Here is a 20,939-nt window from a genome sequence, read left to right on the forward strand (position 1 = left end):
AGTGTAGCAATCCTTAGTTCATGTTTGGCAGGGTGATTTGTTTTACTTCTAGCTTTTGCTCAACAGACATATCCAAGGTAACCCAGGATGGGTAACTGGATTTCGGTCAGCCAATAGCTTACTGACACACAGCTGCTAGACTTCTTAGTAGGCACACACTGGTCCATAGTTGCACATTGACCCCTCCCACTGTTTAGCATAGGTCCCTGGTGTAGGTCATTGTAGGATAGATCCTCAAACCACTTATCACTGGCAAATATCCATGCCCATTTTTGGCAATGTGGCCAATTCACTTAGGGACAGTTTTTACGCCATCAAGTAACTGGCCTTGACAAACAATTTGTGATATATGTTGTCCTATCTAGAAGACACTGCACACCACAGCTGATGCCCAAAATGGTTGGTCTATACAACTCTTCCCCCATCAGGCACTATATAGAGTCTGCTCTGTTGCCCACAATCTCAGTTCTTGGGAGAATTTGAGATGGAAACACCTGGTGTGTTTTTGGAGGTGGGACAGACACAGGAAGGATATACAAACTCCACACGAGCATTGGCTGGAGATCAGGAATGAGCCTTGTACCTTGTGCACGGGAGGCGAAGACCTTAACCATTATGCCAACTGTGTCTAATGTGGTCTGTTTACCATCAGGTGTGTGGTTGAAATGAGGCTGTACATTGCTCATGCGATGTCAAGCACTCTGGTCATATGCGCTTTATTAGAATGATTCTTTCCACTGATTCTACCTAGTGCCATTTGTCCCTATGTGTTCCCACTAATGCATGCTTTTCCCAGCTAGTGCTGCTATGGAAGCTCTGATTCATAACAAATCAACTATGGGTTGTGTTGTGGTATGGCGTGTTCATTATTGACAGCTGTACAGCTGTAAAGTGGCTGCCTGTGAGTCCCTACTTCTGTCTTGTAAAACAGAATTGAACAGAATTTTTTATAAGCCCTAATAGAAGGCAAATCAATTATGCATATGGGAAGGCAAATGTAGATAAAAACATAGATTTGGTTAACTCATGGTAATACTGTCTTGTGTTCAAATACATCTGCTGTAGCATATTCAAAATGTTTAATCATTAATTGCAAAATAATAGTAAGTTATCATCTTTTTCATCTCCCCACAAGATTCATTACTATGGTCTTCCTCCTATGATTCTGATGGAGTCTTACAAAACAATGATACTTTAACCAGATCTGGCAGATGGAATCCCTGCTCATTCCGTATCTAGTGAACATGAACGAACCTATGCATTCTCATGAGCTGTGACCTAAAATGTTAGCATTTTATAGCCGGCTCAGAATGTGGTGCCATAGATTCATTATCTAACCACCTGGAAGACAATGTGTGAGTGCAAATCCTGATTTTTTTAGCTGAGGAACTACATCTTTCCTCCCAATTAATTAATTTACTGAATGGGATATTTGCAACACAGATTTAGTCTTTTTTAAGTGAGAATCCAAACTTGTGTAGGCCTGAGATAAGTGAAAACAAGAACAAATGAAATGAGGTGAAAGTAGCACTGATAAATACTAGAGATGTAATCAACAAGACAGTTACAGGGTATTGAAATCAGCTATGGACCCAGTCAGAGTCAACTGTTAATATTTCAGACATTATAAGCTATAGTACCTGCTACTATTGCAGACCCTGTGTGAGTGTGGTGGACTCTCTGTCTTCATATAAGATATCCTTAGATGCAGACTACAACTTACTCAGATCAGGATAGACCTTACCAGTGTTACTGTTAATATTAACCATAAATGTATCAACTTTATGGGTTGCAATTACAACCTGTCCATGATTCCCAATGAATACAAGGAGTTCCTAAGTAAATCATGTAGTTTAAACATATCTAATGAAATAATATTACATATGACTTTAAATATTTCTCCAGGTGATTTTTGTTCTGCTGCCTGCCAAATATCAAGCAGAAAGTGTCCATTCATTCCCCTCCCTGGGATTCCACCACGAATCAAGGATGGACATTATTCAGGCAGCCATGAGGGAATTTTTGTATTCTCATTGTCATCCTGACAATGAAAGCATTTAAATAGTCTAACCTCATCCCCTGTGTAGGGGCACATGTGTACCACATCACTACAGTGCCCTCCCCTTGCAAGTTTGTATTTCTGCATACTCACAGTGAGACCTACCACCCATCAGTGACTTGGTGATCCTAATGACCAGCACTGAGTGAGTCCTCTGCATTGCCGCCCCTCTTCTGATGGACAGTGGCATTGCGTGGGGCTGTCTCCAACCCTATCCAGGAAAAATAAATTGACAAATACTGAGGTTAGATGAAATAAAGATTCCTAAGCAGCTATTAAAATGTCAAAAATATACTTTCAAAAAAATCTAATTATCCAAGACTGTAATAAAACTGTCTTCAGCTATGTCAGCAAAATGAAGAGTAAAATTAGCCAGATGACCTCAGTGGACCCAGCTGACCCTTTTACCCTGGGGCTAATAAAAATAAACTGGGAAGTATTTATATATTTGGGGACTATTTGTTGAATCATTTACTTCAAAAAACTGGTTGATGTATACAGGATGCATGGAAGCTTTTTAATTTATTAGTTAACTACAAATTCTCTTGCTTAAAAAGTTTTATGTTTACAGTAGGTACTGAACCACTGTATATAGCAATTCCACAAGAAATTGTTATTGAATCTATTAGGCTGTATTTAAGTCATTTCACTAACTTACTATTAACATCAACACCATTTGTACTTTACTGGATGTACATTTTTTTGTATTTTCAATAATAGTTTTCTTTTATCAGCAAGTTAAAGGAGTGGCAGTGGGGGCAACTACAGCCCCCACTTTTTCAAATGTTCCCGTGGCATGGTGAAAGAAACATTTTTTGTACAAACATCCCTTGTTTTTTCATGAGTCTTTATTGTAGGTACATAGATGACAAGATGACATTTTTGTTTTTAATCATGTCAGACTGGCTACTTTCATTGATTTTAAGGAGGTCATCAATTAGGAGCAATGCCTTTTTTTAAAATTTAAACTGGCCGAGCAAGGCACTAAAATTTATTTTCTGGATGTTAGTGTTTAAATGGACACCAACAACCAAGTTTTTAGAAGTAAATTGTATAACGTGTGCTTTACTTGTCAGTACCTCCCTTTTTTGAAATGTAATATTTTAAGGATAATTGATTATAACATCACAGCTGGTAAGTGATGACAAATTATTTCTCAGAGAATTAATTTTTAATTGAATTATACAAACTTTGGAGTTCTTGTGAATGTAAGTTGTGTGATGTTGCTAATGAGGTTATGTCAAATAGGTACCACCATCCATCAGTTTTGAAAATCAAGGTTTCTCATTAATAAAAAACCAAAGAATGAAGACGAGTGCAGGTCTTTTCGTAGCCCACTGTCAGGATCTCTAATTGGAATATTATTCTGGAAAATTCAGATTTAGTTCAAATTAATGGCTATATCCCTCAATTTGATTACAAGAGAAATTCCATTTTAAAGCAATTATTGGAAACACCTAGGGACATTCATTTCCCCATCAGACAGATAGGGACTGTTCTTAGTGGATTATGCAAGATAAGATATTTCATTCAAATGGAAGACACACACATGACATTACATGAGTATGTTACCTGGCCATATTTATAAGTGGGTAAGACCACTATGAAGGCATATAAGTTCAGGGTTTCATTGAAAACAAATCCTTCTTTTTATGACTGAAGTTGTTGCAGAGTTTACCATGAGCCAGTTCATTAATCTCCCTGTATTTTTTCTAGAACTTAAAAATGAGGGAGGAAAAAAAATCCAATTTACTCTGGATGTCCACAGGCAGGTCAGATGCTACCTGGGCAGACTAAAGCCTTCAGGAAAACCAATGAGTTGTTTGTCTCATATGAAAGTAAAAAAGATGTACAACCAATGTCAAAGCACAGTTTCTAGATGTCTATCTCATGATATTTCTGTTTGCTTACATCACCATTACAAGCCACTTCCATACAAGGTTAGGATTTCAGGAAAGGGGTTGACTCCACAAATATTCTAAAGACAGCAACTTGGTTTAGTGTGCATACTTTCATAAAGCATTACAACCTGCATTCCTTTTCTGGGTCCAGAACAAGGTTTGCCAGGACCATCCTCTAGGAGCTCCTGAATTCTTGAATTCTTTCTTCCTCACATGTTTCTAAACTATAGCAATCTACTCAAATGGCTTAGGCTACTGTAACAATTATCTAACGTTGAACATAGTACAGTTGTGTAAGACAATTAACATAAAAGTAGGTGTTCTAAGAGATCATTGTTGTAGTAGCAGTCCCCTCACTCCATCAACCCTTGTTTTGTTTTTTGTTTTTTTTTGTGTATGTCCAGGGTGTTGGTACACATTGTTACCTATGTTTAACTATTGCTTTTTCTTTTCACAGCATTCTTCCTTTCAGAGCTATAGCCTCCCTTCTTGAGGCAAGGAAGTTTGTGTGACTCTGGTTGGCCCTTGGTAGTTGGGCCACAGGGAGGGTGGCCTGGGGTTTGGGGAATGGCTGATGGTTGTGTCCTGGATGAGATGTAGCCCAGATGGCTTGGGCTACTGCAACAGTGGTCTTTTAGTTCATTTGCTGCTATGGTAAGTTTCCTTACACAGCTGTACTTTCTGACTCTGCAGTAAATACAGCCACAAAAAAGAGGTCACACAACCAGTGAATAGAAGCCCTCAAGACAGTAGGACCAAGCTTGTACATCTGGCAATGTTATGGTCATAGATGGCTCCATTATTAGACACATGCTGCATTCACTAGGCTGAGCAAAAACAGAGTGACAGGCAAGCTATTTTTCAAGTTCCAGGATCAGCAGTGCCTCTAGGACCCTCAATTCCCTTCACTCCAGGTAAACATCTGACCTGATCATTGTGTACATAAGAGTGAATGGCTTGAGATGTGCCTCTTTGTATCATATAAAGTGGGACAAGATGGAGCTCTTAGAATATGCATCTGAATTGGTTGTAAAACTTGTATCACTAAGAATGCTAACTCAATACAAACAAAAGGTAATTGGCTCTTATTATTGGTATAACCACTGCTGTCATTCTAAGGGTATCCAATGTATATCAGCCTGGGAGGAGATGAGTGACCACTCTGGCTGCTTTGCTATGGATGGCCTGCATCTCCCTCCTCAAAGCTTCTGTATATTGGCCAAGATTTTCCACCCTCAAAGTGCCTTTTGTAGGTATGTTTAGTCTTCTTAACTCATTCACTCCAATGGATCTCAGGAAGTTTACACTGTCACTTCCAATGGGCGGAGCCTAAGCCTTTCAACACAATCAAATTATGTCCTCACATTTCAAACAAATGTTCATATCTCTGGGATTATATGGGGTGATGAAAGAAGTATAAATGATAAACTTACAATATCTCAGCAACCACTCAAGTTATGCACATACTGACCACAACATTTTATTCATCTAGATGAAAGCTTTCATATGAGATTAAGGAGGTCTGTCTGTTACTTGGTTGTTAAGATAAGTCGAAAAATGTGAAAATTATATCTATATAAATTAATATCATAAAAACAACAGTTGATATATATTTACTTGCACTAGACAGAGGTCAAATATTAATGCAGTTGAGTTTGCTATTGTGTAAGCTTTAAGATGCAATATTTTAAAACCTTGTACATAGCACCGTTTTGTAATTGTAATTATTGATGCAGATATGAACAAGCAATATTTGATGCCTACAGGCATCAGTAGGTGTTAACTGCAGATGCACCTGGCGGCATTACTCAGATGTAATTAGTTAAAATACCTACATAGCCAATCAAAATCAAAACAATATTAAGGTGGTACTGCTCAATGTTAGAAGCCTTAACAAAAAGTTGTACTTCTCAGCAGATTCCTAATTCTGGAAAATAGAGACATGTGCATAGGTACTGAAACATGGTTTCAGAAAAGAAATAGCTTCCCTGCAGTGCAGGGATTTAATGCTTACCACTCCTTCAAACCCAACACCAGATTGGTAGGTATGACTGGAGAGAGTATATTTATGTTCCTAAAAAATATTTTGTCTCCAGACTCATAAAGAAGGGCAATGAATTTAAACACTTTCACATTCATCTCATGATAAACAAAACCCAGTATCACACTACTGCCAGTTGTCATTCCCACTCCATAACCCCGACAAGCCATGAGGCATAACTAAACAGACAAACAGACAATCCTCATTATACAGCCCAGCACTGTCTTCTTGGGAAACCTGTATTACCAGAAATACATAGCATAAAGATAACAGGACTTCATTAATGCTGCCTCCATAGACCAGCTGTCCAAAACACATTGGACCTTTTTCTTGCCAACCAAGCCCCTCCATACTCAGTATGTGTAGTTACCAAGTCACTGGTCCGATCTGACCACTGTTCAATAACATGTAACTTAAGTGCAAGACCCCACTTATCTCTTAAGCCCTCCGTCTTCAGAGACTACTCCAAGGTAAGTGTATACTGTCGAACTGATGACCTGACAAAATTCAAACACCTACCTCAGCCAGATAACCCCACATTACATGTGGCCTTATTCATGGGTAAGTTCTGTGCCCATTTCCACACTTGCATTGAGCTATCAGTCCCTATAACTCTCTTTTTGCGCAGTCTTGCGCACAGCGCAGCATCGGGCAGTGCCGGTTAGTTGGGGTATACTATTCCTGGCCCCACAAAGTCTGCACTGTAAATTTTCCCTTAGAACTAGTCAAGCCTCAAATCAGGTGCTTCAGATCAGCTGCTCTTATTGCAGCACTTGCAAAACAGAAATCAGAACTTGTCCTAATCTCCTAGACAGCACTATTATTCTCCAAATTTCCTAGACAGCACTATTATAATATAGCATAAGACCCTCGATCGTCCACAGGACTTAAGTTCAATTTACTCTTCAAAGCATGTCCAGAGGTCAGCTTCAGGTGTACTCTCCAGTTCATCTGGTGGAATTGGGCATCCTGAGGCAATGTCACAACTGCCTCATGTATACAAACAACCCTCTCCTCTTACCTCTATACACAAACACTTGTGAGAGATGCAAATACACAGCCAGACTGGACGCTAAGCGCTCTCAACCCATGACTGTAAAAGACAGTCAAGAGGAAAAGGGACACACTTGCATCACACCACCTGTCACACATGAATCTACAAAACAAGCACCAGCAAAACATACGCATAAATACACAAAAACATATTCGGAGGCACTAGGTACCAATCTGAAAAAGAAACAGTGCCCTCCAAAGCAGACAAGCAAGCAACCTGCACCCTCAAACACAAGCCAGAAAACACATAATTCACCTCAGCAGTGTGCCTCACAACAGCCCTTAAGGCAAAACACCATACCTAACACATTAGTAATAGGAGACTCTATAGTAAGGCACACGGATGTTCCACTCACCAGGCTGAACAAGGAGAAGGTTACTGTCAGCTGTCTGTCGGGTGCTCGGATACACCACATAACACAAGCACTTAGGTCACTCCAGAACAAGTACAAGTATGACGCTGTCATTGTACATGTTGGTGTGAACGATCTAAGATGTACCTCCCTGGACTACATGAAAAGAGACATTGAGGAGCTCTCTGATCATGTAGCCCAAGCTGGTATGACCCTGACCTTGAGTAGCATACTACCTTCACCTAAAATGATGCCACAATACAAAGACAAAACGATCAATTTCAACAATTGGCTAAGCTTCTGGTGTCATTCTAAGGGGATCCAGTGTCTGTCTGCCTGGGATGACATGATAGACAAGCCTCGCTGTTTTGCCAGAGATGGGTTGCACCTGCCACACCTATGTTTTTGAATACTGGCCAAGGCTCTTGCCGTCCTCATAGTGCCTTTTTTAGGCAAGGCTCAAAGGACAAACCAACCACTGTAACCAACACAGGTAACCAAAAACTAAGGGTAATGCTACTCAATGCCAGAAGTCTCAACCTCAAAATGCACACACTCGAGGCTCTCCTCAGCATGGAGAAAATCAATGTTTGTGTAGTGATGGAAACCTGGTTCAAGGCTCAAGAGAGCACCCCAGCACTGCCAGGTTACAATTCATATCATACCTTCCGGCCTCAGTTACCGGATCAAAGTACAAAGGGCGGAGGTGTATCCATATTCATCAAGGATACCCATATCTCCAGGTTAGTAGTGCAGCATGATGCCCCAGAGATCATCCATGCACAACTATCAGCAGGCAAAACCACATTTCAAGTCGTAGCCGGTTATAGATTGCCCACCATGTCCCAAGATGCTCACTCTGCATTCCTTGAGACATTGGAAAATATAACGGTCCTACCCAACACCATAATCTTGGGTGATTTCAACTACCCTGGTATAGACTGGGCGAACTACCATTGTTCCAACTCCTATGCTCAGCAATTCATAGAATTTATAAATTCAAATGCCCTTGAACAACTAGTATGTTCCTCCACTAGCGGGGACAACATATTGGATTTAATCATCACAAATATGGGCGCCCACTGTACCACACCCGTTATCACTCCCTCCTTGGTCAGATCCGACCACAAACTGATAACCCTGGACATCCTCACCCCTCCACCTCCCCCAGTCAAAAAAAACATAGTCAAAAACCTTTCCAAAGCAAACTTCAAACTACTTGCATCCGAAGTGGAAAGCTTCACTATTCCCTTGCAGAAGGATAATGATATCCAGGATGCGGAATCCTACACCAAGGCACTCTATATGCATGTTCAGGATTGCATGGACCGTGCTATCCCAAATAAAACCAAGACTCCTTCCTCAAGCAAGAAGAAACCAGTCTGGTGGACCCCGGCCATAAGCAAACGTTACAATAAAAGGAGGAGACTTATACAAAAAAAGGCCAAATCTCAAGTAGAAAAATCATTCCTGATCAGCATTAGTAAGAAATTGAGGGCCCTCATCAAGTCAACTAAAGCTAATTTTGAAAAGAAAGTTGCCAAGGATGCCAAGGATAACCATAAGGCCTTCTATGGCTACGTCAAAAACCTAAATGGCAACGCTCAGGTCTGTTCTGAGCTAGTACAGAATGGAACAAAGTACACTGACCCTTCTGACATTGCCAACATCTTGGCTGACAGGTTCAGTGCAAATTCCCCCCCCCCCCTCACCACCTACAGGGCCTATTACCATTCCAGGGGATTGTGTAAGTCCAATTATTACTGATACATTGGTTAACAAGGCTCTATCTAAAGCTAAAAACACTGCCTCCATGGGACCAGATGGTGTCCCAGGCTGTGTCATATGCGAGCTCCAAAAGGAATTAACCCCACATCTTAATACCCTGTTCAGTCTCAACCTATCCACAGGATATGTGCCCAGAGAATGGCGCATGGCAACGATGGTCCCGCTACACAAGGGTGGGGCCACAACTGACCCTGGGAACTACCGACCAATAAGCCTGACCAGTCTGATCTGTAAGGCTATGGACCGAATCATTATGGAACTCATAAATGGAGAGATTGGGAACCTCCAGTCGCTGGACCCCACACAGTTCGGCTTTGTCAAGGGCAGATCATGCCTCCTGAACCTGGTGGATTTCTTTGAGACAGTTACTCAGGCTATAGATAAGGGAAAGGAGGTACACACAGCTTACCTTGACCTTGCTAAAGCATTTGACACCATTCCCCATTCGGGTATTATTGATAAGCTCACCAGCCTGGGCATAAACCCTTACGTCACAAGATGGATCGCAAACTGGCTCTCAGACAGATCCCATAAAGTAACAGTAGCGGGATCTATGTCCAAATCCAGACCAGTAATGAGTGGTGTGCCTCAGGGCTCTGTCCTGGGGCCCCTCCTGTTTGGCATATACTTCTCCGAAGTACAGGCAAGCATGGAAGGGCTGTGGCTGACTATGTTTGCGGACGACTGCAAACTGGGTGCTATAATAGAGTCTCCGGCCGACATGGAGATCCTCCAGAAGGGCCTAAATGAGACTGATGCATGGTGTCAAAGCCATGGTCTCAAGCTAAATGCAAAAAAATGCGTAGTAATCCCCTTTGGAAAAAACAGAGTACCCATAAACTACAACATAGGAGGTAATCCCCTGAAATCTGAAGAAGAAATAAGGGATCTAGGGACCCAAGTAGATAGCCAGCTTTCCTTTGATAACCATGTTGCCAAAGCAGTTAGAAAATCCTTCTATGTGACCCATCTGATCATGAAAGGGTTCACATCAAGATCTAAGGATGTAATGGTGCCCCTCTACTCTTCCCTCATCAGACCCATTACTGAGTACAATGCACCAATTGGAATGTACCTGGCTAGACATCTCCAGCAGCTGGAGAGACCACAGAGGTACCTAACCAAGAGAATTACTGGCCTCAAACAGTTGCCCTATGCAGCACGATTGAAAAAGCTAAGACTGTTCTCTGTTGCATACCGCTTTCTCAGAGGCGATCTCTGTCTAACGTACAGAGCCATGTCCAACCCAGAATTGTTGAACATGCTCCATCTTAGCAAAACCAAATCTACTCGAGCTACATGCTCTAGGGATATAAACCTCAACACAACAATGAATAGAACATGCTGGAGGGATAGATTCCCTTCGCAGAGACTTCCCTTACTGTGGAACAGGGTCCCGATCTACATAAGACAGAGCCCCTCACTATCACTCTTCAAGAGGAACCTTGATGAGTGGATGGGTAGCAGAAAGTTCACACCAGGGATCACACCAACAGCACTACTAGATAGGGGCCAAGGGTACTAGCTGCTAGTACAAGGGTCTAGGGAACTACTAAATGGGTGGTGAATACCGCACAATGTGGCTGGGCTAATATATGCCTTCAGGCAGATAGCTCAGTACCAACCTATGAACCTATAAGGTACAAATTCCATATCATATTTATGAACAAACCCATCTGGTGGAACCCCCGGTATTAGCAATCTATGCAGTAAGAGGAAGAAACCCATAGCCTATAAAAGCAAAATTATCACTCCGTCAGCTAGAGAAAAAATAAGATACATTAACAAAGAACTTAGAAACAAAATCAAATCCTCCAAAAGTAAGAGCAAATTGAAAACTGCCACCCACACAAAGGATAACCACAAAGTATTCTTCGGTTAAGTCCAGAAACCTCAGAAGTAATACCAAATACTACTTTGTTATCTCTGCTAATTATACACAGCACATTACTATGCCTATACCACTACCCAATCATCTCTGAGCAAGTCCAAGTGATGCATCCAAGGCCAAGGACACTAGCTCCATGGGCCTGAATATTGTGCCAGACTGTCTTCTTCTCAGCACCAAACACTGTCTGACTGATTCATTATTAAGTCTAGTCAGTCTTAGCCTTTTCACTGGATTCATGCCAGAGGTATGCAGAACTGGTTTTGTCATCCCTCTCCACAAAAGGGGTCTCAGTACTGAGCCAGGAAAGTATAGACACATAAGCCTCACCAGCCCTATCTGTAAGACAACAGGTAACATTATAGAACTCACCAGTGATTAAAATCATTATGGAACTCATTAGCAAAGACAGACAGTCTTCAAACCCAGGACCCTAACTAGTTTGGGTTTCATAATGGCAGATCCTGCCTCCTAAATCTGGTGAACATTTTTGAACAAGTCACCAAGGCATTGGATTTGGGCAAACTGGTTCACACTGTGTACCTGGATTTTGGCAAAGCCTTTAATTCCATTCTAAACTCTGGTATCATGTTACCTGCTGGCTACTAAACTGTCTCACTGACAGAACCCACTCTTAGTGATAGAGACACACTTTCAATCACAAGAGTAGTTACCAGTGTTGTACCCCAGGGAACAGTACTGGGACCACTCCTCTTTGGTATCTACTAAAATATCAAGGGCCTGTGGTTAACAAATTTTGTTGATGAATGTAAACTGGAAGGTGTTAAAATGTGGCATTGTGTCCTTTGGCAAACCCAGGTAACCATGGTCCTATCATATAAGTAACACCCCTCCTAAAAATTGATTAATTCATTAGGGATTTGGACATTTCGACTGACAATGATCTATCCTTTCACCATGATGTTACCATGTTTATTAGGAAATCCCTTTATACAGCCTTACTAATCACCAGGGGTTTATCTTCAAGATCTAAGAAAGTCATTATCCCCCTCTACTCCTTCCTTATCAAGCCAATAACACAGTATAATGCCCTCTTCAGTATCTACTTATGTAACCACATGACCCAGCTCAAGAGACCACAGCATTTCCTTACTAAGGCAGTCAAGGGCATATCCACCTTGAGCTACCATGACCACCTTAAAGTGCCGTCACTGTTTTCCATGTCCCATCAACTTTTGAGAGAGAAATCTGCCTGGCCTACAAATCCCCAAAACATCCAATGCTATGCAACCACCTTCACATCCACAAAACTAATAACCCTAAAGATCCACTCAAGAGCTCTGAACTTCCATCACAATATAAATAGGACCTCCTGGCACAATCAATATCCATTGCAGAGAATACCTCTTTTATGGAATAAACGCCCCCCTCTACGTAAAGCATAGTAAGTTCCCTAACCCTGACCCTTTTCAAGTGCAACCTGGATGACTAGATAGGCAGTTGTAAGTACAACACCAGTCTGGCCTCTCAAGTCCTTATTTAAAAGGGATAGAACTAGATCCAAAGTAATTCATCCTGTTGGAAGTCTGAATTTAATTCATGTTGTGGTAAATTCAGTGTGAGATCATGTGGCTGGGTTACAGATGGTCCACTGGATCAATGGCCAAATAATAACCTAGAAAACTATAAATTTGAATAGTGCCTTGTATAGACACAGTGCAAGCTCAACAACTATTAGAAAATGTTGATTTTTTTGAGAATCTCCAGGTAGGTATTAGAGGGGGGGACTTTAACAATAAACTTGAAATCAAGGAACTGCAACGGCAACTCTGTCTAGCAGCTAAAAGACCATCAGGCATCAATGAAAAGTTAACATTAAGTGTGTGTTAAAAGACAGACCATTTAGATAGACCATAATTTTAAAATTTTGTATTAATGTGTTTGTACTATACATATTTTATATACACACTATAATTTGTTAAGCTAATGTGGGGGGGGGGGTGGCCTAATACTTAAGGTGTTTGCCTTACAAACAAAAAGTGCAGGGTTTGAGTCTCACAAGGGATAATTGGCTAGGCTTAAAAATGGCTCGCAAGGGCACTTAGCCTAGTACTAATCTATGAACCTATGTCATATGAGTCACTAACATGATCTTATTGTATATTGAGTCTCCAAACAATTCAGTCTGCAACTATACAACTTAAAAAAATAATTTGTAAATTTAATTCATAAGCATAAGTTTAATTTGTAAGAGAATATTGGATAAAAGAGACAACAGTAAACATTCTAACTATTGTCAAAATTTTAAGAAATGGGTGGGAGCTTGGCATAATGGTTATCGTGGTTGCTTTACAGATACAAGGTGCAGGGTTTGATTCTCACATTGGGTAACTGGCTAGGCTTAAAATGGTCCATAAGGGCAGTTAGCCTAGTGCTAGTCTATGGATGTTTGATGGGGGTACCTGGGAGGTTTACACTGACAAATGTGAACTATATTGGCAAGTGCTGTTGGATGCCACTAATCCCCCAGGCATTAACAACAGGGTGTCCATCAACATTCTTTTGTTTTTTCAGAAATATATATATTTAATTGCTTAGTGCAATTTATATTTCATTTTATTTTAGCATTAGGATGTTTACAATTCTTTATTTATCTAATATTCTATTTTTTTAACTATTTTGTAACTGGTATTTGTTTTCAATTTTATTTATTTTGAATTGTGTTTTTTTATGGTTTTATTACTTTATATGTGCAATTTAATACTACCACCACAAGATGGCACTAGAATTGTTGATGATTATAAAAGGACACTATTGGGAGATTTTTTTTTTGATTGATGAAGTCCACCTTACTTGTGGAGAAAAGCACTTATAAATTAAACTTTTGGGTGTATCTTGCACTTTCCTTGAAGTTTTCTGAAGAGGTTCCATTTTGATTAAGGGAAAAAGTGTTTTACTTTCTTTTTTAATACATTTCTCCTATATTTTCAGTGTTTTTTTTTAGTTTTAGTTTTGTCTTTTTTTTACATATTTTAGTTACATGCTGACTTTTTGAAGCATTCTTTGATTCTTTAAAATGTTTCTAACAAACATCTACTGTAAATAATACTGAATAATACCGACTCATATTAATTCAACAAAATAATTTTTTTTAAAGAACAAACTGTTAATAACCACATTAACACACTTTGCTATTTGTGAAAACAAGTCCTTTAGAAACACAGCACAAAATCCAGAATGTAACTAGTCAATTGGGTCCTGGGTGGGGGAATTTAGGCAGGAAGGGGCAGCACCTAAGGTAACCAAGGCTAGCATGGTTGTACTTGTTTCTCAGCGCTTCTGTATTTTTTTAAATTTCCCTGGGAAGTAAATTATGATGATATGAGATTATTAGGCAGTTCCAGTGCTGAACTCAAACAGTTAATGTTCATCACAGAGGAACTGATGGCTGACTTTCATTACCTCAGTGTTGGCAACACTGACCTCACTGAGAATAATCTTACATCAGCGGTCTTCCTACCCACTGTAGATGCACCATTGATGGTACACTTCTAGGTTCTTCAGCTGTCACTTACAACTCACCAATATTTCATATCTGTGACTAGAAAAGATAGCCAGACTACATAACAGCATTTCTGTGTCTTTTTTGTAGATCAGCATCAATTAACTTCTTGGTGTCTTTTGTAGATCAGTGTGAGTAACGTCATGTAAATGCAACATCCCAACAGAGATCCTGGTACATTGCATGTACTAAATGGACCATTCTAAACTGCAAACCCTACTGAAGAATGAATGCGCTCTAACGAGCATTGTTGTGCAAGGACAGCCCAGTGAAAACCAAATCCACTGCCTCACATCAAGATACTAGACAACAAGGAAGCTCAGACAGAAACAAATAAAACTGAAGACACTTATTTGTTACAGTGAATGGAAAAAGGACTGCAATGGCTAACAGTGTCTTTTAAAAAATAGAACCACTGTGAAAACTACAAGCAGAAGACAACTTATCTTATATGTCCTCTGCTTGTAAGTTTCCTCTGTTTTCTTTTTTAAGCCATGGTTACTGACCAGGGAAAAAGCAAAACTAAACAAATTGAATGCAGCAGCTGCTACAAGAAGCTGCGCCAACTGCTATGAGTCATATGTGCACACGGACTTCACAATTACTTTGAAATCACAAACTTCACACTTACTGTGAAATCTGTATGTGCTCACAAACTTCACAATTACTGTGAAATTTGTATGTGCCCTCAAACTTCACAATTACTGTGATATCACAAACATCACAATTACTGTGAAATCTGTATGTGCTCACATACTTCACAATTACTGTGAAATCTGTATGTGCACATGGACTTCACAATTACTGTGAAATCACTAACATCACAATTACTGTGAAATCTGTATGTGCTCACAAACTTCACAGTTACTGTGAAATCTGTATATGTTCACGAACTTCACAATTACTGTGAAATCTGTATATGCTCACAAACTTCACAATTACTGTGAAATGTGCATGTGCTCACAAACTTCACAATTATTGTGAAATCTGTATGTACTCACAAATTTCACAATTACTGTGAAATCTGTATTCTTATCTGTCTCATGGCAGCTGAGATTCAAACCATCAGCACATAAAATGTTGTGTGAGTATGTCAGTACCTCTTCATCAATCATCAGTGTGAGTGCATGCATGTGTGTGTGCACAAGTGAGTGATTTATACATCTGTGTGCATGTGCGCCTGTGTGTGCATCAGTGTCTACATATGTGTGTGTGTGTGTGTGTGTGTGTGTGTGTGTGTGTGTGTGTGTGTGTGTGTGCGTGTCTGTCTTGAGGAGACATTATTAAATACTTACATAAGTTTCATATTTTAGATGTAAAATACTTCATCCAACAATTCTGTATTCTACACCAACTTTCAACATTAGGTAGAACTATTTTATGTTAAATATAAAAAAATATATGTAATAAAACTAATGTAAAACAATTTAAATAATCCATTTTCTAAGTGCAATAATGGCCTCCAAGGTGAGCATCACAAGGGAAACAGTAGTCTTTCTAGAGGTGGAGAAACCCTCTACCTGTGACACTGAGCCTCACAACACCCCTAGGCAATCCATTATTTCTCGGTAATGACTGTCCTGTCAGGCATTATTAGTTCCATAATGATAGCATAAAATGCACTGCAAAGGAAAATAAGTCTTCGCTTTATGTCAGGAGGAATGCTAAAGGAGACCTCACTTTCTTTTGTTACCTCAGCCACTAACTTTCAACATTAAGCGTTTTAAAGACAGGTAACATTGAATTCACACCTGTGTACAGGATGTCTCATAGTTTGCAGTGCGTCCCATCTGTACAGTACAGTTGTTAGTGCTCATTACAAAGGAGCATTCTGTAGATACTATAATTCTCATTTTTATTATTTTTTTCACTGCAGTATAGTTCTGGGTTTAAACAGAATGCTGTAAAAATATTTGTCAGAATACGTGTGCCTGGCTCCATAGTTGTATTTGTGTGCACAAGTGTCTGCACACCTCAGACAGTCATATTACTGGAAAGTTCTGCACCCTTTAGATTCAGGCTGTCTGTTTGTAACTGAGGCTTATTTTTATATTTAAGGAAAATACTATTAGGAGTGCCAAGATCCTCTTTTTGCATTGATTTCATTACAGTGCTGAGTATTTTACATTATGTTTTCTTAATTATTCACAAGTTTACTGTAAAAGTACAACTTAAATTTGTCTGTGTGACCTTGTACACACAAAATAATAGCTGCAATACAGAGTAATTGAGGGAGTTTTAAGTTTTCTCTGTTACTGTGTAATGAAATATGTATTCACTTCTAGCCTGCTTAAATTTCTTAGAATATAATATTTCTGTTAATATTTTCAGAATGTTTTCATGGGGATTCCCAACCCTGATAATATCACTCCTACCCCGTAAAGACTGGAGCTTAGTAAACCGTTCACATTTTCTAATTAAATGATGCCTCTGCTCCAGTCTGAGTGCATCTGATCTTTACTGGTTGAGGGCAGGGTAGCCACGTTGATAAGACAAGACAGCCAACAGAATACTTTGCACCTTCTCTTCCATTTTAATAACTTAGCATATCCCAAATCTGCAAAATACCTTACCTTAACAATTTGTATTTTATTTGTCTGGATGCATGAAATTGTATTTTAATATGCTCTTTCTCTCTCTACAGTGAATGAAGACTGGTCAGAAGGTCAGTGCAATGGAAATGTGGGCATATTCCCAACATGCTTTGCACAAGCCTGTCATTCCCAAAGGAAAGGAAACTGAAACAGAAGAATATATTCAACTATCTCTTGATTTTGTCATGATTTCCAGAATTTCTGTACTTTTTTCTTAAATGCTGTATTGCTTTCTTCAACTGTTTTAATGATCAGTATTTTGCTGAGAAAAAAAACTTAAAACAATTTTCTTAGTGTGTTACTTGATGTGAATGTATTTATTATAATATGATAAATGTCATATGGTTTGCAATTAGTTTGAGTGTTATGTGCCTGGTGACACACACAGTTAAAATATACATTTTAAGTTTATGAAGTATATAACTCTACACTGAGAAAGCAAAATAATAGCCATTAAAACTTACAGAAATCATCTACTCTGTTTGTCCGACTGGTTTACTTTGAGGCTAGTGGTCAGCCAACATTTTTCTGTTACCCTTTTCGTAAATGATCCTATATGCCTGTCCTATCTTTCTTTGATGCATTTTGCTGATGCGTCCCTCACCATTTTCTGTGAAAGCGCATTCCAGTCATCAGACTTCCTTTCATTTACTTTTTTCTTTAAATCCCACTTTGAAATCATCATCATCAAGTTGTAGAGTTCAGTGAATTCTCCTTTTCCTTGTATTTGAGCTCATGCAGAAAAATCACTTTTGTCTGAGCAGCTGTTTGTAGGTTTTAGTGGTGTTACCCTTTTGGTCATTGTTCCTGGATACAGCAGATATAAAGAGATGAAGCTGGCAAATTACACAATCTGCTCTTCTGTGATTGTTTTTAGTCAAGCAGGTGTGAAAAAAAAGAAAATCATCAAAAGGTGAAACATCTACATTACTATGGAGGATGATTTCAGGAAAGGTAAGGAGAACCTTTTAGTCACTATAAAATTAAGTATGATATAAGGTCATATATGGAGGCAAAGCATGATTACCATGAGAAAAGTAGTTTCTAAATTAAAGAGCCTAAGTCTATGCACGCTGTCCATCTCAAAGTTAATTCACTCACACATAAACTCATATTGTTGCAATAATTTTTATTTTTCAAAGTAGAATTGACAGCTGCTCAGATTACACAAGAAGTAAATCTAGCATGGCAGACTACAAAGACTAATGTGTATACATGAAACAAAGTATCTAAACTTAGGTAGTACCTTCTGGAATATTCTTTAAAATCATAATTCATATTCCTAAACTGACAGCAAAAGCATGCAATTATTATTTAGGGATTGCTCAGACTGTTACATTTCAGAAGGTTCTCAAACTCTGAACAAGTTGTTATATCCAATGTTCCAGTTACATTATCCTGATAGTGTCTTTTATATGCATACATACTCAGTAATTATCATTAATTCATTAGTACCTATTTTGCACCATTTTACCATTAAGATCCTACACATGAAGCATAGCAAAATTAGAATTATAAATGCTATAGCCAAGAGCATTTCAAAAGATCTTCCATAACCTAGAAACTGATTGATCTTTAATTTCATTTTAATACCTGGAATGATTGTGCAGTATTTGTATCTCACATATTCTCATTTTTCTCACTAAAAATAAGCACATCTCTCATTCTCCCGTGCTGTCTTCAAAACACCTGTCAGTTTAGCTTTATGTCACAAAGGTCAGGTTTTAAATTCCATGAATTCTGCTGCATATACCAGCTATTTGCATTTACACTGTATATATTTCTACATTCTTTGCTGCTCTCACTACACATACAGGGACTTATATGCTACTTACATTGCTCCTTTGTTTGTCATGATATGCATTAAGATCATGTTTTTTGTAACTTCCTGGTAGTAGCTTTTGTTTTGCATATTCTAAGATCACTGATCATTAAATAAATCACATCCTTGAAACCTGATTTTTTTATATTCTGAATTTCATTAGACAACGTTTACTAATTGTTTCCTCAAGTAATAATATTAATAAACATGTCACTCCACTTTTTAAACTGATGCCCAAATACTGTCAGTTGTGATGCCAGGTCTATACTAGAAGATCAAAACTCCAAAAGAGCCAACGCTCTTTAATCGAATGCTAATGCCTGAAACCACAAAATACCAAATGTACAGAACAGCAATTTTTTCCCAGGGAAATAAATCGCTGCTCCAAAAAAAAAAAATCCAGAGACAAAATAAAGTGGGGGGCTTCAGCCCGCTCCTCGCCCCCCTACTTAAATATACCAACTGTGAGATCGCACCACAGTGGTGGAAATGGCAAAGTCCCGACAATGGCCCAGCGATTTTTTTCCCAGGGAATACCTTTGATATTGTGTGGTTTCGGGTATTAGCGTTTGATCTTCTAATATAGACCCATGATGCCACACTACAAAATCTGTTTGATTATACAAATATCCTGTGCATATTCTGACAACTGTCTGGAAAGTGTAACTATATCACACTGAGCATTAAAATAACCATATTTCCTGCTAATAACAAAATCTAAAAATACTTAGTTGTCAAACTGGTAAGCCCACTGGGCACCAGTCCCTTGTAAGGGGCTGCGTGAGAATAATGTCTGGTTAAGTGACTTACTCAAGGAAACGCACGTAAATTTTACAAAAAGTATAACATTTGGAGGAGGAAATAATTTACTAGGTCAATGACACCAGCTTGGTGTAGCAGAGTATACAGGTTGCACCCATGGCTACTCCTTTTATATGTTTATATTTTTCTCCTTCAAAATAAATAAAATTGTTAGAGAAAACTAAATCCATAAGGTTCAAAACCATATTAATATCAATACTACTTAAAAAGTGCACTCTAATAATGCTTCATTAAACATATCCAACCCGTTTTTATACTTTTCGTAAAATTTATTTGCATTTCCTTGGTGATATTTTCATTACTTGGGAATGGTTTAGAGGAGACCCTACATGAATCTTTGGAATATATAAAAAGTACTCTCTCTTAAAATTTATATTCACTTTTTGACTGTGTTAAAAATCCAATATTTAGGCAATTATTTTAAGGGTAATGATGGCTTTGAATCAACTATACACAGAAAGCCGACTTTCTCCAATGCAGATTTACACTACAATAGCTTTCACCCTTTCCATTACAAAAAGAATATAATCAGGGATGGTTTGCACATTTAGCAAGAACAGTATCAAATAAAACATCCTGGCAGACAGGTTCAGTGCAAACTTCACCCCCCCTCCCCCCTGTCACCCCCCCCCCCAAAGGGCCCATCACTATACCGGAAGAATGCAAAGCCCATGTAATCATGACTGCACAAGTAAAGACCACACTCTCCAAAGCCAAGAGCACAGCAATGGGACCTGACAACATCCCAGGCTGTGTTCTGCATGAACTACAGAACAAACTGGCACCCCAACTAAGTACCATGTTCAATCATAGCCTCACTTCAGGCTTTATGCCTACCGAATGGTACACAGTGATGGTTATCCCACTCCACAAAGGGGGCACCACCACGGACCCTGGGAACTACCACCACATTATCCTGACGAGTCTGGTCTGCAAGGCCATGGAATGTATCATCTTGGAGCTTATAAACAAGGAGATAGGCATCCTCCAAACTCTGGACCCCACTCAGTTTAGGTTTGTAAAAGGTAGGTCATGTGATTGACTTCTATGAAGCTGCCATCAGAGCCATGGACAAGGATAAAGTGGTGCACACAC

General features: G+C 39.1%; 2 protein-coding genes across 3 annotated transcripts in view; one reads left to right on the forward strand and one right to left on the reverse strand.

Annotated features, from left to right (window-relative positions):
* The window catches only part of NCF2 (neutrophil cytosolic factor 2), a 612,590-nt gene extending 594,914 nt beyond the window's left edge, over nt 1–17,676 (forward strand). Inside the window, exon 15 of the mRNA XM_044085286.1 lies at nt 17,251–17,676. Within this exon, the coding sequence (XP_043941221.1) occupies nt 17,251–17,348 (98 nt within the window). The 3' untranslated portion in view covers nt 17,349–17,676. The remainder of the gene's footprint in view (nt 1–17,250) is intronic.
* LOC122813140 (nmrA-like family domain-containing protein 1) overlaps nt 1–20,939 on the reverse strand; it is a 918,981-nt gene that overhangs the window by 785,448 nt on the left and 112,594 nt on the right. The window lies entirely within an intron of this gene.

The sequence above is a fragment of the Protopterus annectens genome, chromosome 10.part0 (assembly GCF_019279795.1).
Source record: "Protopterus annectens isolate FY-2018-M chromosome 10.part0, PAN1.0, whole genome shotgun sequence".
Taxonomy (NCBI): Eukaryota; Metazoa; Chordata; order Ceratodontiformes; family Protopteridae; genus Protopterus; species Protopterus annectens.